General features: G+C 39.1%; 1 protein-coding gene across 2 annotated transcripts; it reads right to left on the bottom strand.

Moving 5' to 3' along the window:
• Positions 1–469: 469 nt before the first annotated feature.
• On the bottom strand, positions 470–14,986 carry LOC131474185 (cGMP-dependent protein kinase 2). 2 transcript variants are annotated; one of them, XM_058651937.1, is made up of 20 exons: positions 14,875–14,986; positions 14,363–14,548; positions 12,052–12,429; positions 10,445–10,611; positions 9,144–9,257; positions 8,359–8,464; positions 7,842–7,905; positions 7,625–7,702; positions 7,206–7,300; positions 6,628–6,696; positions 6,385–6,483; positions 6,095–6,242; positions 5,885–6,021; positions 3,603–3,692; positions 3,001–3,142; positions 2,759–2,922; positions 2,093–2,215; positions 1,922–1,984; positions 1,600–1,666; positions 470–1,471 (listed from the first exon to the last, which is right to left on the bottom strand). In XM_058651937.1, exons 2-20 carry the CDS (start codon positions 14,482–14,484, stop codon positions 1,376–1,378), a joined length of 2,322 nt encoding a protein of 773 aa, XP_058507920.1. In that variant the 5' UTR covers positions 14,485–14,548; positions 14,875–14,986; the 3' UTR covers positions 470–1,375. The 2 variants fall into 2 exon arrangements, with proteins under 2 accessions (XP_058507920.1, XP_058507921.1); XM_058651938.1 differs by lacking the exon at positions 14,875–14,986 and having other exon boundaries at positions 14,363–14,554.
• Positions 14,987–15,351: the final 365 nt, after the last annotated feature.

The raw sequence follows: 15,351 nt of genomic DNA on the forward strand, positions 1-15,351 counted from the left end.
AAGGCTGCATACCATTTGGCTGTTTCATTTCCCTGCAAAGCTACATGCTAACTCATGGTTTTTAGTCATTATTGATAACACCTGTGCTTTTCATCAACAGTCGACTTTAATTCGTGTTAGAGCCAGTTTTTCATGACTCACTTCCACCAGCTGTGCTCTCCCTTATTCACACCACATGTTACCTTTAACGTTCACCCACTGAGCACTGGAATCATGTGTATGTCTTCACTGCCCTCATGTGGTCACAGGGAGTAACTACAACCACCTAACATCTGAATCTCCACAAGGAAGCTTGTGCCGGTTTTGTTTTGTCTGACTGTTGTGAGAAGCAGAGCAAGTGACGCTGAAGATAATGCCTGGCTCAAGGTCAGTGGAAGATAATCTGCCAAACACACAATTATTTCTGTTTTTTTCTTTGTTTTCTTCTCTTTTTTCTTTTTATTTTCTAGTAAAATGGCCTTGGATATTCTGGTAAAGCAGAATTAAGATCCTTAAATGTCGCTTTTTATTTATTGTGGTTTAAGTTTGACAAACACTAAATGCACAGGTGTGTCATATTGTTTGTCATAACAGTGTACATTTTAAAAGAGTAATAATTATAAAATAACCAAATAAATTCATAGTTTTTTCTTGGAAAATAAACAATTTTCTTTAAAATCAAGTTAATTTCTGTTTATATGGTATTGAAAACCACAACAAGACACACTGTATTTCAAAATGTCGTTATGTCTTCATAATGACAATAAAAAATTCTTGATTCTTGATCTGGAACACATTAGTATGAATGTGGCAGAGGATCTCATTTTGAGTTTGAGTGTTAGTTACATCTAGTGGTGAAAAAAGCACATTACAACCAACTGTATGCCCCTCCTCATACCATTCCCATTTTAACAAAAAAACCTGTTTAACAACAGAGAACTTGATGTTAATGAAGCCCATAGAGAAAATCAATGATCAATTTTGACACCACAGCACACATGAGTTGTTGATCCACTGCTGCCTCCAACACTAAGTCCAGATGCTTAATTCTGTCAATTCAGTGTTTTAAATTCTTTGTTTGGATTTACCTTCATGACACTAACTTAAAAAATGAGGCAGCAGTAGAGCAGCAGCTCCTGTGTTTCATTTAGCTTAAAACGTTGATTTTCTTTATAAAATTTGGTGCAGTGATACAAACTTCAGTTTCCAGTCAGAAAACATTGTCAAACATATTCCTAACACAATATACACTCACGCTGGCATGGATTTTATTTGATGAGACTTGATAATACCTGAATTATCCATTTAAGCTTTAAAGGATATAACTTGTTACCCCACCACAGTTTGTGGGGAAACGATCCACCGCCGGTGCTCACAGACCAAACGTCGAGTGTCCTCAGAAGTCTTTGTCCCAGCCAGACAGCTCATCAGGAACCTCGTCTGTGTCTGGGGGAAAAATGTCAAAGTGACTGTGATCCATTGGCCCCTTCACCTGCAGAGACGAGGGCGAATCATCACAATATCATCAGCGTAAACAATGATGCAAAGAACCCAACATAAGTTCTGAAGATCTGAAGTTTACAATGTCTCTCTGTGCTTGTTCTTGTTTGACAGTCTCACCTCTGTCCTCAGTGGAGACAACAGCTTGCGGTGTCTCAGTCCCTCCCAGTTGAAGCCTCGGAACCACCTACAAACAAACAAACAAACAAATGTACAGATGGGTTTCATTTGAAGCTACCACTACTAAAATACGGTAAAAACACTTTATAGGCACTTTGTCTTACATTAAGTTGCCAATGACGCAAAAGCTAACAGAAGTTTTCTAAAGCTAACATAGACACCGTGACGTGAGCTACAGCTAACACACTGAAGCCATTTAAACATTTTTAAACTTTAATCTTAAACATCTTTGCGAAGATTTCCTTCTGAAGAATGAACGTACTTGTGCTTCTTTATGTCGATGATGCCGTTCTTTTTGTTTCCCAGCCGCTCCACGGGGTTCAGCCTGAGAGGGAAGATGAACATTTACGTTAATTGTACGTCAAATAATTTACGCCATTTAACCAACAACATTCATGTTGTGCCGTGCCGGTTTGTTTGTGACTGAGTGAACCTGCAGAGTCTCCTGATGAGGTCGTCTGGACGTTTGCCGATCCTCTTGGGGAAGTCCACCTTCTCGATGCCATGAAGGACCATGGTGTAGATCTTTATGGGGTCGGCGCCGGTAAAGGGCGGACTGCAAAACAAAGGTAGGTGGTCTCAATCTCCATTTCTTGCAAAAACTGAACTGTTTAAAGCTAAAATATGTGTTAAATACGGCCAAACGCGTTTATGAGGTAATGTAGGGAAGCTGGAGGTGGATGCTAATGATTGCAACAGACAGGAAGTTAGCCAAAATGTTAATTATTTTGACTAATTTCTGAAGGTCATTTAAGGGGATTAATATAAATCTAAAACACCATGTATCTTTTGAACAGTTCAAGCTAAAATGCCAAGGATGGAGCTTAATTACTGGTTCAGTTTTTCTTCCTTTTAACCTGCTACTTGTTTAGGTTTAGACAAAGTATTCTGATACTTCTGCTTTGTGTACTATACCTAAATTGTAAATTAGGATTTTACCCTGATTCACACTTCCTACTCTTTTTGGACACAGAACAAGTTAAAAAATTTACTCTGTGAAGTTGCAAATGTTTAAAACTTCTTGTAATTGATTTTATCATTTTTCAATGATGCTACATACATGTATACAGTATGTAGACTCTTTTGATTTTACACTTACTTGCCGGTGAGAAGTTCAAATATGAGGATTCCCAAGGACCAGCAATCTGCTCCAAAGTCATGGCCTTTGTTCATGATGACTTCTGGGGCCAAATACTCTGGAGTCCCACAGAAGGTCCACGTCTTCTTTCCAAGGCCGATCCTCTTGGCAAAGCCAAAGTCCGCCTGAGGAGGAAACACAAATGAATTCAGGAAGGAAAAATCCTTCTAAGAAGAATGTCACGTCAACAAGTGGCTCCTCACCATTTTCACGTAGCCCTCAGAGTCCAGCAGGAGGTTTTCAGGTTTCAGGTCTCTGTAGACGATGCCCAGAGAGTGGAGGTAATCGAATGCCTCCAAGACGCAACCGGTACAGAACCTGGCTGTGGGTTCGTCAAAGTTACTCCTGGTAGGTTATGACAAAAACAACACATTATTAATTAATGGTCATTTAAAGACATTTAAACAAATACTTTAGCATGATTAGCTGAGACTGAAGAGTTGGTGCATTTGTAAAGATGGGATATTGCCTTCTATAGGAGCTTCTCAAGCAGCCACTGAGCAGCGCCCGGGGAGCAATGTCCTTTTTTTGACCTGCAAACCTACAACCCTTCGGTTACAAGCCAAGTTCCCTTTCCACTGGGCACCCAAAAATGGGTTCCCATACCAGGAGTCAAACCTTGGGCAAATAAATGATTTGCCCAAGATATGGTTATATCCAAGTTTTTTTCAACAACTTTTAACTTGGTCAACTCTTCTAGTTCTTAACTTCTAGTCCCGACTTACGATGTAAATAAAATTTTCCAATGTGCCCGACACTAAACGATCTGTCCAGAAGCCTTGCGTTGTCAGGGAAACACACTCACGTGTCTCGCAGCACAGTCCATAGCTCTCCCCCGAGACAAGCCTCCAGGAGCATGTAGACAAATTTATCGTCCCGAAATGTCCGGAATAACCTGAAACACATCAGAGCGCTGTATGTACTGGTGCAGTGACTATGAGAAAGCAGCAATAAACAGCTTCTAAAACACATTTTTCTACAATGTATAGATGAACCACAACAAACAAACTAATTTACCTCTAGACTAATTGTCATGGCCCCTCCCTTGCCTGAGCCAGCTTGTGACACTAAGACATGAAAATAAATCCTGTCACATCGAATTTAGGCAACAAAAAGTAAATTAAAGAGATATGTTTCAAATGTCTTTGTAATGAACCCCACACCTTTTAAAGTTACACTTTACACTAAATTGACCCTTGACCCAGATGTCTTTGCAAATTACCGACCTATATCTAATCTTCCCTTCTTTTCTAAAATCCATTTATGTGAATATCTGCACAAGTAACAGCCTGTTTGAAGATTTCCAGTCAGGATTTAGATGCCATTATACCCTATTGGGATCACTGACACTGCCCTCTGCTGGTTTTGAGTCCTAGATAGATTCCAGTTTGCCCTTGTTAATGATAAATGCACTATGAAGTTAATTATGGAGTTCCACAGGGCTCAGTGCTTGGCCCTATACTCTTCACCCTATACATGCTTCTTTTAGGCAACATCATTAGAAAGCACAATATTGTTATGCAGATGACACACAGCTATATTTATTGATGAAGATACTGGATGGGTTGTAACTGTCTGTTTTAAACTCGTAAGGTCATTAAAGTTGGCCCTAAACATCTTAGAGAAAAACCATCTGACCACACTATCACTTCACATCACCATGGTTTCCAGTTCCATTGTAAGGAACTTTGGACTTGTTTTGGACAAAGACAAGTCTTTTGATTCACACATGAAACATATTTCCCAGACATCCACCAACGTTTCTCCCTTGTTTAAAATGTCTCCAAGTGTGTTTTTGCATTAATTCTACGATCCAAACTCAGAGAAACTGAGTAACAAATGTCAACTCAGCTCGGCCACTGTGATTTCTTTGAAGTCCCTTCTTGAGACGCACTTGAGTTGAAGAGCCCGTCCCTGTGCTATTCGAATTCTAATTTTCTTTGATGTGTCTTTTTTGAACGTTCAGAACTGTCTTTTAAAACCCGATGATTTTATGACTTACTCGTTTTTTAATTGCTGCTCCGTGAAAGCAATTTGTAATTGGTTCTGTTTGAAGTGCTGTATAAATACATGTCTAAATTATTGTAATATTATTCATGTATACACAAAAAAGAAAAATAAGAGATGGAATTGAAATTCATATGAAATGCTTCTCTGTTGAGCAGCTCATCTTTAGAATGTTTGTGCTTTGATTCTTAAATAAAGGACTTTTTTGTGGCGTTATTGATCAGTAATTCCATAATTACCTTTTCAGTGTTAATATAAATCATTAAATATATAAATATAAGTGACCTGACACAACCTTCACCCTGCCTGACACTGAAGACGTTGCCACCTCGTCAAAGAGAAAATGGAAACCATTTGACCCAAAGACTCTTTGGAAGAAGCTGAGCAGTAAGAAGAGTTTCTTTTTCTGTAAATGACAGTAGTGAACAGACTGCTTACACAAGGCTTTTGTTTGGTCCAGATAAATCTGAGTGCAGTGTTGAGACCCCGGTCAACAGCATTCTCCTCAGCATGTTGCTTAGAAACTCCACTGAGAATCTAAATACAAGAGTACAGGAGGATTATGGGAGGCTCCCAATCCTCTACTTTTCAAAACCTGCGTGCTGATGTTAGCTAGGATTGAACTTTTCGGCACACGTATGTTTTTTCTTGTGTTCTTGAACAATTTTATAAAAGTGGAAGACAGCGCACAAGAAAGATCATTGGAAGTTCCAGAAAATTGGAAATTCACACAGTTGTCTTCAAAGTACAACAAACATGGAGACAAGGCCATGTCAACCTTTGTTCTATCTTCAGTTTCAGGGCTTCAGTAATGAAATTAATTTGTCTCACTTGCTCATTCAGAAGTAAGAAACTTCAAGTCCAGTTGCTACCAACTTGGTGTGTTTTGGACGTGTCAAACATGTCTTACCAAGACTGTTCTAAAAGAGTTCTCCGGTTTCCTCCCACAGTTCAAACACCAACCAACCAAGTCAGCCATGACAGACACTGCTCTGCTAATTCCTAAAACTAGCACAGGACATCAAACACATCCACATCAAGCATCAAAGTGACCCATGTGAACTAATGTGTGAGCCACACCTTATGATAAACCTTGAGTTTGTTCCCTGCAGGATGTTCTTCTCAGAGTAGATGTGCTCCTGCTGATTGGTGTCCACGATGTGCTTCTTCTTTATGCACTTTAGGGCAAAGGTGTTGTCCTCGTCCCTCAGCTTCACCTGTGGATCACAAGCTCAGTGAAGGGGAAACTGGGATTATTATTTCTGCCGTGAGTTTGTTGGTGCGGCTCACCAGCTCCACTCGTCCAAATCCTCCCATGCCCAGTGTGGCGACGATCTCCAGCTGATGGAAAGGCTGGTGTGGACGCAGGAGGGCGATCTTCTCTCTGAGTCTCCTCAGCTCCTGGGCCTCAGCAGAGTCCAGCTGAGGTGAGTAGGGCCTGACAGGTAAAGAACAACTTTAAACCCATGATGTTTCTATACCAACACATAACAATTACTTTAATATTAACACAGTAAGATCCAGCTGTTCGTGTTTGTTGTGCTCGTTTTGTTTGTGTTTCGTTGTTGTTGTCCACTCACAGAGCATTCCGCCTCTCGTCGCTCCTCGACAGCTCCTCCACATATTCCTTCAGATACGCCTGAAGCTCGTCGTATGTTCCCACAATTTGGTTGAAATTGCTGGAAGGAAAAAAGAAGAACAAGGAGGTGAAAACAGAGCAAAGGTAGTGACACACGTCGTCAACAACAACAACAACAACACTAAACTGTCATGAGATTGTTTATCTGTAGGTTTTAAATGTACATTAAGGACATGGTACTCACTCTCTGTCCACCACCAGACAGTGTGTGTCGGTCTCATTGCAAATAATGTTTGCTGAGCGAACGTCCTCACTGTGAACACACACACACACACACACACACACAAACGCTTTAATTCAAACAAAGTTAAATGTGCAGATTGTTGAATCCTGAATAATCCGTTTTTTCTGATTTGACAGTGATTTTACCAAAACAATTCTAGGAACCTGAGCTCCTTAACATTTAATTAACAATTCTTAACCCTCAGGCTTTAGTTCGATTTACTACATTCTTAAGTCATTAAGGACAAAAATATCCATAATGACGCCAGAGGGTTAAACCTTTTAGTATTTTCTATTCTTTATTAGCTATATTTATACAGCTATATTTTCTCTCTCTTTTTTTAAAACTTAAACTGACTAAACAACAACTTGAAAATCAAGGGTATTTTGATCAGTGTTTGTTTGAACACTAATAGTTGAACGGTGATTTCAAGTGTTTTCTTGTGTTTTCTTATTGGTCTATATGTCAATCCTGGATGTGCGTAAATGCTTGTTGCTAAAGTCACAATATCTGCGACCCCTTTGCTTTCAGTTCAGTACCTGATCAGAGCTTTTTCTCCAAAATAATCTCCAACTCCGAGCGTCTTAATTTCCTGTGGTTCAGAGAAACTGTCTGTTCTCTGAGTGACGACGACCTACAGATTAAAAAAAAATCACAATTATTATTTAAATAATCAACGCAACCTCCAGGTATGAAAACTGAAGCCATTGCACAAGTTCAGAAAAACCTGCATTCTCTTGAATCACCATCAGGGGGCGACTTGTATGTCATATACATGTAAATACATTTTTGAGATGTCAGCTTAACCTAAGATTCTATTGTTATTGTAACTTTTGCATAAGAAAAAAACATGTTCACTCGTATCTGACAGAACTTTTCGTTGTTTTTTTAATTGTTTAAATTGCAACATTAAAAAAAACTAGACAATATTTAAATGTGAAAAAAAACAATTTCTCACCTCTCCTTTTGCAATAATGAAGAAAGTGTTTCCTTCTTCTCCCTCTCGTATTATATACTCGCCCTTTTCAAAACAGTCCTGCAGAGAAACAAACATCTGTCACTCTTCGGTACAATAAGACAAGAAGATACAATTTAAGACAATTTAGACAGAAACAGATCCTGGATGTGGAACCGAATAATTATATGAGCTTCAGATGAAGTGGGAAAATACTCACAACTTCAAGACAATCAATGATCTTGGCAAGTTTCTCCTCTGGTAGGTCTCTCAGCAGTGGCACACTTATAAAATAAATACATAAATAAACGTGCACAGTTACACTATAAAAACAAATACTGGAGAAATATTGAAGTTAATGGAGTCAATAATATGAGTTTAGACTGAAAGAAGTCCTGCATGTGGTATCTTTTGCAGATTAAATATGTAGAATTCACAGACTATAATTATATTATTAAGATTATTAACTATTTTAATAGACTTAAATTTGAATATGTTTGTAATAACATCTATGTTAGATTTTTCTTGTTAGTCTGTTCTGTGTATTTCTGTCTTTTGTATTCTGTGCAATATATACAATACAAAAAACAGAAATACACATCACATTACACATCAGATAGTTTCATTGTCGTGTCTCGTGCTCATGTGACAATTATGGTTTGAAGTCATGCATGTTGTTTCCTCGTGAGACACGTGTGGAGATCATGTGTGACAAGCTGAAACTGTCGTGTTTGTACCTGCGCAGGAAGCAGAAATACTCCTCGTGTCTGGCTTGTGTGGTCTGCATCATGATGGTCTGGAAGGTGTGACGGTCCAACGCCCAGATGTGAGACTGGGACACAGCTAAACCAAGATCACAATCATGAAACCAACATGTAATCGTCAGCTGCTTAAAAAAAAGTCCTACTAATCACTATATTCTTACTTCCTGATTGGCCCCATCCATGTCTGTGTTTTCATATTTTCTAGTACCGTAGTTCTTTGACTCTCTTTGGTAAAGGGCTTGTTGCAATCTGCATTCTCACCATTAGATGTCACTAATTCTTACTCATTTGACCTTTCTCAAGTATGTAATGGTAAGATTATCACCAACCAGCACAGTCGCCCCCTGGTGGCCACATTCAGTACACTTTCATTTCCTATTTGGCTTCAGGAGGAACCCTGAAGACAATGTCCTTTTTTGATATACACTCTACTGACGGCCCTGTATCTTGAAAAGCAACTTTTCACTACTAGAGATCCACTTACAAGGCTGTTAGCCAGTAAAGTTAGCTTGATTCCAGGAATAGCCTGCTGCCACTAGGGGGCAGTAGTTTAAAAATTAATTTACATTAAATCCTCGTGATACAAAATGCTGGTGAAAATCCTTTATTTGATGCATGTTTTAGATTTAATTGGACAATTCTGCTTGTCATGTGTATATGTCATGGACATGGTTGTCAAACACCATCCCATCATCTAAACCCTGGAGCGGTAACTGCACTGGGACATGATCCCAGCGGTATAACTCGCCGTCACTCACCTTTCACAGTCGCTGTTCTTTTACAGTTGTACAAAATGGCCAGTTCTCCAAACGCCGTTCCTGGACGCATCTCACCCAGCAGCTTTCCACTCTGGATGACCTCCAGCAGGCCCTCTGCAGGCAGCACAGCAAAACATACCGTTGGTGGTGTATTTTATCATATTATTGACTTTTTTGCTGGATTGAAAAAGTCAAATTGACTCTACTTTTGTCTGAATCATGTTTTCTCAAAGCAGCAGCAGTGAACCTAATCTTCCGCGACGTACTTCAGCTCTTCTTTAAGCTCCACCCACATGGAAACAAAATGTTCCCCGTGCAATCTTTTTATTTTTTGTTCTTGAAAATATCTTCAAAAAAAAAACACAAATGAAGACTGAAGAATTAAAGTGTAATGCTGCGTTCCATTTACTTCGGAACTCAGAAGTCGGAAATGGGAGTGGCGTCACATCCAAAAGTTCCTCGTGTTCCAGGTAAGAAGTCCAAACGCTTTTGTTAGAAATACCAGTCGATAACGATCTTTGTTTTTTTTTATCTTTGGTAGGAAAAGTGATGGGATAGTGGTGCCACAGCACTCCCTATCAGCCAACATTGGTATTACATAAACAAAGACTGAGAAGGTTTTGTTGTTCAGTTCAATCAGTTGTTTTTTGTATTTTAGATTTGTATTTTGACATGTTTGATTGTAGTGACTGAGTTTAAAAGGAATTTGTACTTAAAGCTGCAAACGTTCCTGACTTTATTCTTTCTGTCCCCACATTATGAGTTCAAGTGTCGACCCACTTGCAGAAGAACTTCAAATTCAAAGTCTTTGCTTCCTTTGTACAGTTGATGAACAGCTGAGGTGGGAGCACCGGGCTCAGAGCCAAGGAGTCAGTCAGTCCGTCCATCCGTCGACGGCACCCACACATGACCATTGTTAACATTTCCCACTAAAGAAGTGAAAGACTTCTGTCAAACGCAGGAATGTTCCACACCAGGAGTCCGGGGTGTTTTTCTGGAAAAAGCAACTGTTTGGGTCGGGTGATACTAACACACAAGGTTAACCCTGGATCAACAAATAATATTAACTAAATACTCATAAACACTAGTTCACAGCTAAAATAAAACACTGAAATTTACCACTGAATACAAATTATTTTTTTCCTTGAGCTAAAATCAATAATAATCTGTATTCTCAGAAGATTTCATCCAAATCTGCCCTTTATTTTTTTAGGGAAATCTGCTTACAGACAGAAAACAGTGACCATCATTAACTCATCAGTGGAGAGAATGTTGCAGAGGAAGTACGAGTCAGTTCTGACCTGCGAGGACGTAGAGGTAGTTTCCAGGTTCTCCCTCTTGGATGACCAGCTGCCCCTCGGTGTAAACCTTCTCGTACATACAGTCCACCATCTCCCTCATGTGCTGCGGCTCCAGCTTCTTCAGGAAGTCGTTCTTCACGATGGCGTCGTTGATGAGCTTCTTGGTGCTGGGATGGAAAAAAGATTTAACGTAAATATACATATATATGTATTATACTGATTTCAGACAGCAGGGGGCGTAGTTTTGGAGTGGTGTAATGCTGCGGTCACACTGGACGTGGTGTGCGACAGGTTTACGGACAGTCAATGCTACAGATGTGAGTAGAAAATGTTTTTATCTACAGACACCGTCACAAGAAAAACACGAGTACAAGTATGATATTGCGCAAATGTCACGGCACAATGCGCAAATTAGAATTTTGCTGGGTGTGCTCTAATGCTGCGGTCACACTGGATTCGCCCCCTGGTGGCTGTTCAGTATATTCTTACTTCCTTATTGACTCTGTCCTCTTTGGTATTTCATATCCTTTCTGGTCACTGTCGTTCCCTGCCACTCTTGGGAAACTGCAGTCTGTGGTCTCACCACTAGATGTCACTGATTCTCATGCACTTCACCTTTGCACATTTTGCCTTTTTTATATATATATGTATATGGTCGATGATATTTCCACAGGTTGCTAATAATTCCAACAAATCCTGGATGTAAATGCCAGACTAACACACTCTGAATTTATTGCACATGTTATTTGTTTGCATTCTTGATTATCACATCACACAGAGGACATGCGAGGATGCTCATTGGCACGGTGTAGTAGGTGAGTTGGGGTCGCGGTGGTGCTGTGGTGAAGCATAGGTTGTGTAATTGACGCCCCTAATGACCCAGACACAGCATTTATATGCTGCAGCCTTTTGTTTGCCTCCGTGTCGTTCTATTATGCAGTTCATGCTAATAAAGCCTTTGAAATGTGGGTGGTATCACAAAGAGTGAGCGCAGCTCTCACATCATCCTGCCAATAATACTGAGTGTGTGTGGATTTACACTGTAAATAACAAGAGAAAATGGAATGGAAGCAATTGAATTGAACTTATTGTTTTGTGTTTATCTGACAATTTATGCCTTTGATAGCCTCAACAGTTAGTTTTCCTCTCCAGATTGTAAATGTTGATTAAAATGGTAATAATTTAATCTTAAATATTCAGTTAGACCAACTTTTCTGCCTGGAAACTGAAGTTTCACTCTCTTACACCAAATCCCATTGAGAAACTCAGGGATTTTATGCACCAAAGTCCATTTAGAAAACGATCAATTTTATATCATGAAAAATAGAAGTTGTAGATTCAGTTCTGCCTCCATCATTGAGTTCTATTGTGTTATTTTGTGACTTAAGTGTTTGAAATCCTTCACTCAGATTTACTTCAGTGACACAAACTGAACAAATAAATCAGCTGGTAGACCAGCAACTCTTATAATCCCACATGCTAAAAACACAGATTTTCTCAATGGAATTTGGTTTGGGGCAGTCAACACTTTTTAACCCCAGTTTTAACCCTTCAAAAAAGTGTAGAAATAGTAGTTATCATGATTTATCGTAGAATTTGTGACTTACTGTGAGTCTTTGTGGACGACCTTCACAGTGAAACTGTGTTCGGCTCTGACGCCTCGGCAGAAGTTATCCGAGGTGGGTTCGGCAGAGACTCCTTCTTTTGCTTTGAGCCTGCGGTGGACCTCTACCGCCACCCTGTGGAAGCGGCTGGGCCCCTGGTTGATGACACTGAAGCGGTGGTGGCTGTGGTGGCTGTGGTTGCAGCGGGCGGGCGGAGAGCGGCCCAGGACGTTGTGGTTGTAGCCGATGGCGTCCTCCAGCTTGTCGATCTGGGAGATTTTGGCCTCCAGCTCTTTCTGAAGACGCTGCAACTGAAGCTCCTGGGACCGGAACTCCTGGTCCCGCTTTGCCAGCGCCGCTTCCAGGCGGGCGATTCGCAACCTGGAGAACAGAATTGGTACAAACTCCCATGAAAACATCCGTCAAAGTCAAAGTCCGGTCTCATGTGAGTTTGCTTGACAGAGCTTGTTTTCAAATGAAGGAATGCAGCAAACAATTCATGTCATCATTTCTGTTAATGAAAACCACACAGACAGAATAATCCACAACAAAAAACAGCATATATTACATACTGCAGCTTTACGTGTCAGGATTTGTGGTGATGTCTGTTGCTCACTGTCTGCTGAAGAGGGCGCTATCTTAATATTACTGTTAGATGACTATTTATGACTGGAAAGTGATGTTTGTGTCGCTTTGTAAAATAAGAAAACAGAAAAAGTCCGTTAAGAAAATCATCAATTTGACGTCACAGCACACAGGAGTTACTGATCCACTGCTGCCTCCATTACTAAGTTCAAATATGTTATTTTTCAAAATTCTGTGTTTGAAATCCTTCATTCAGATTAACCTCAGTGACACAAAGTGACCACACGAGGCAGCAGTAGACCAGCAGCTCCTGTGTCCCCGGCAGCTAAAGTCAGTGATTTTCTCTATGGACTTTGGTTCAGGTTCAGAAAATGTCACAAACTTCTGTTTCTCATTGAAAAAAAATGCTGCCTGACGTTTAGAGATTAGAGGCTTTTGTTCAGTTACTGTGATGCACTTGAGCAAGGTTTTAAAACTCACATTGTTGTCAGCTGGGCTCCTTCATGTGTTCACTGCTGGTTCAAGTTTAACTCACTTTATCTGACTGTTGTTTATGCAAATGTTAGAAATTCTAGCTCCAGTTAAAAAGGATCTCTCTCTCTCTCTCGCTCCCTCTCTCTAATATCATGTGACCTCGTGTGAGTCCTGAGATAATTTATGTTGTGATTTGACGAGAGGAAGCTTTGATGCATTCACCTGCTTTGCATCGTAATATTAATGTAATCTCTCATTTGTGTAAAGTACACAAGCTAATTTATTCCCGAATGGCCTCTCTCTCTCTCTCTCTCTCTCTCTCTCTCGCGCTCTTGCTCTCTCGTTCCCTCTCCCACACACACACACACACACTTTCAATGACTTCAGAGGACATTACATTGACTTACATTCATTTCCTGGAGACTCTAACCTTAACTATAACTATTACTTTAACCATAATCCAATCTTAACTTTAATTTAAATCTAAGCCTAACTTTAATCTTAACCAAAGCCTAAATTTAACTATAACCTAAGCTTGACTTTAACCTTAAACTAAAGTCTAACTTTAATCTTAACCAAAGTCTAACTTTAATCTTAACCAAAGCCTAACTTTAATTTGACCAAAGCCTAACTTTAACCTTAACCAATATCTAACTTTAATCTTAACCAAAGCCTAACTTTAATTTTAACCGAAGCCTAACTTTAATCTTAACCAAAGCCTAACTTTAATTTGATCAAAGCCTAATTTTAACCTTAACCAAAGTCTAACTTTAATCTTAACCAAAGTCTAACTTTAACCTTAACCAAAGCCTAACTTTAACCTTAACTAAAGCCTAACTTTAACTAAAGCCTAACCTTAACCTTAACCTAAGCATAACATTACCCTTCACCTGAGGCTAATTCTAACCTTAATTTAACCCTAACTTTAACCTCAACCTAAGCCTTTTACCTCACATATGAGGCTTGACTTGTTATCACTAACCTTAACCATAACAAGCTAATTACTACTGACTAACACACACACACACACACACCGACATCTCACATCAACACAATAATATCAAATTACAATAATATATTTATATCATTTTTTTAAATAATGATAATAATGCATTAATAACAGTGTAATGACCTCCTTACATTAAAGACAGGTACATATATTATATATATATATATATATAAATATATATATATATATATATATATATATATATATATATACATATATTATAATAAGTTGTCATTTACAGTTCACCTGAGAGCGTTTGTGTCCAGAGCAGGAGGGTTTTTGCGGATGGAGGCCGGGCACATGTTCTCCTCAGCCCTCGGGGCTTTTATCGAACCGTTGCCCATGGCCACACGCTGAGTGGCCACCATAGGAATGTGCCCACGGGTCCAGATCACCACGAGGACTGATGTGTGAAGAAGAAACTCTGGAAAACTGTGGAAGAAAGTGTGGAAGACTTAAAAAAATGTTCCTGCAGAGAAAAGACTAAGACGAGTGAGGATCATCTCAGTCAATCACAGAGGAAATTAACTCAAAAAGTCATTCAAATCATCATCATATATCATACATTTCTTTGTGTTATTATGTGAAAAAGGTCACAAATCATTTATAAAGTACATTTTTTAACCTCACAGTGTGACAAACACCTGCCACTGTCTTAAAAATCTACTTTTTATACAACACATTCTGCACCTTCTGTCGAAATCTATAAAGAAAGAGAAAGATATAAGATATTATATCTTTATATATAATTTACTTACAGCGTGTGAGGAGGAGAAACATTAAGTCGTGTTCTTCATGGTGTAGAGAAGAAGAGAAACGGTCACAGTCGTATTCCTCTGCCTCTACAGCAGCTGCATCTTATTTGGTTGCCACGCACAAACACAATGACCCTCATCTGTGCTGTGAGAGCTCATCCACTGTTTCTCAAGTGTCTCTGCTGCTCAGGTGGAGGGGAAGATGATCTGACGCCCCCATGTGGTCTTTGAGAGGACTGACAGACCATTTATTATTATTATTATTATTATTATTATTATTATTAATAATAATAATAATAATAATAATAATAATAATAATAATAATAATAATAGGGGTTAACCTTTAAAACTATTCTATATGTATTTGGGCAGAATATACCTTTATTTTGGTGAAATAAATCTTTAAATGAATATTTGTGGAATAACCCTTTAAAAGTGCATTTTAGTGGAATAAACCTCTCAATGTTTTTTTTTAATTAA

This window comes from Solea solea, chromosome 15, assembly GCF_958295425.1.
Source record: "Solea solea chromosome 15, fSolSol10.1, whole genome shotgun sequence".
In the NCBI taxonomy this organism is placed as follows: Eukaryota; Metazoa; Chordata; class Actinopteri; order Pleuronectiformes; family Soleidae; genus Solea; species Solea solea.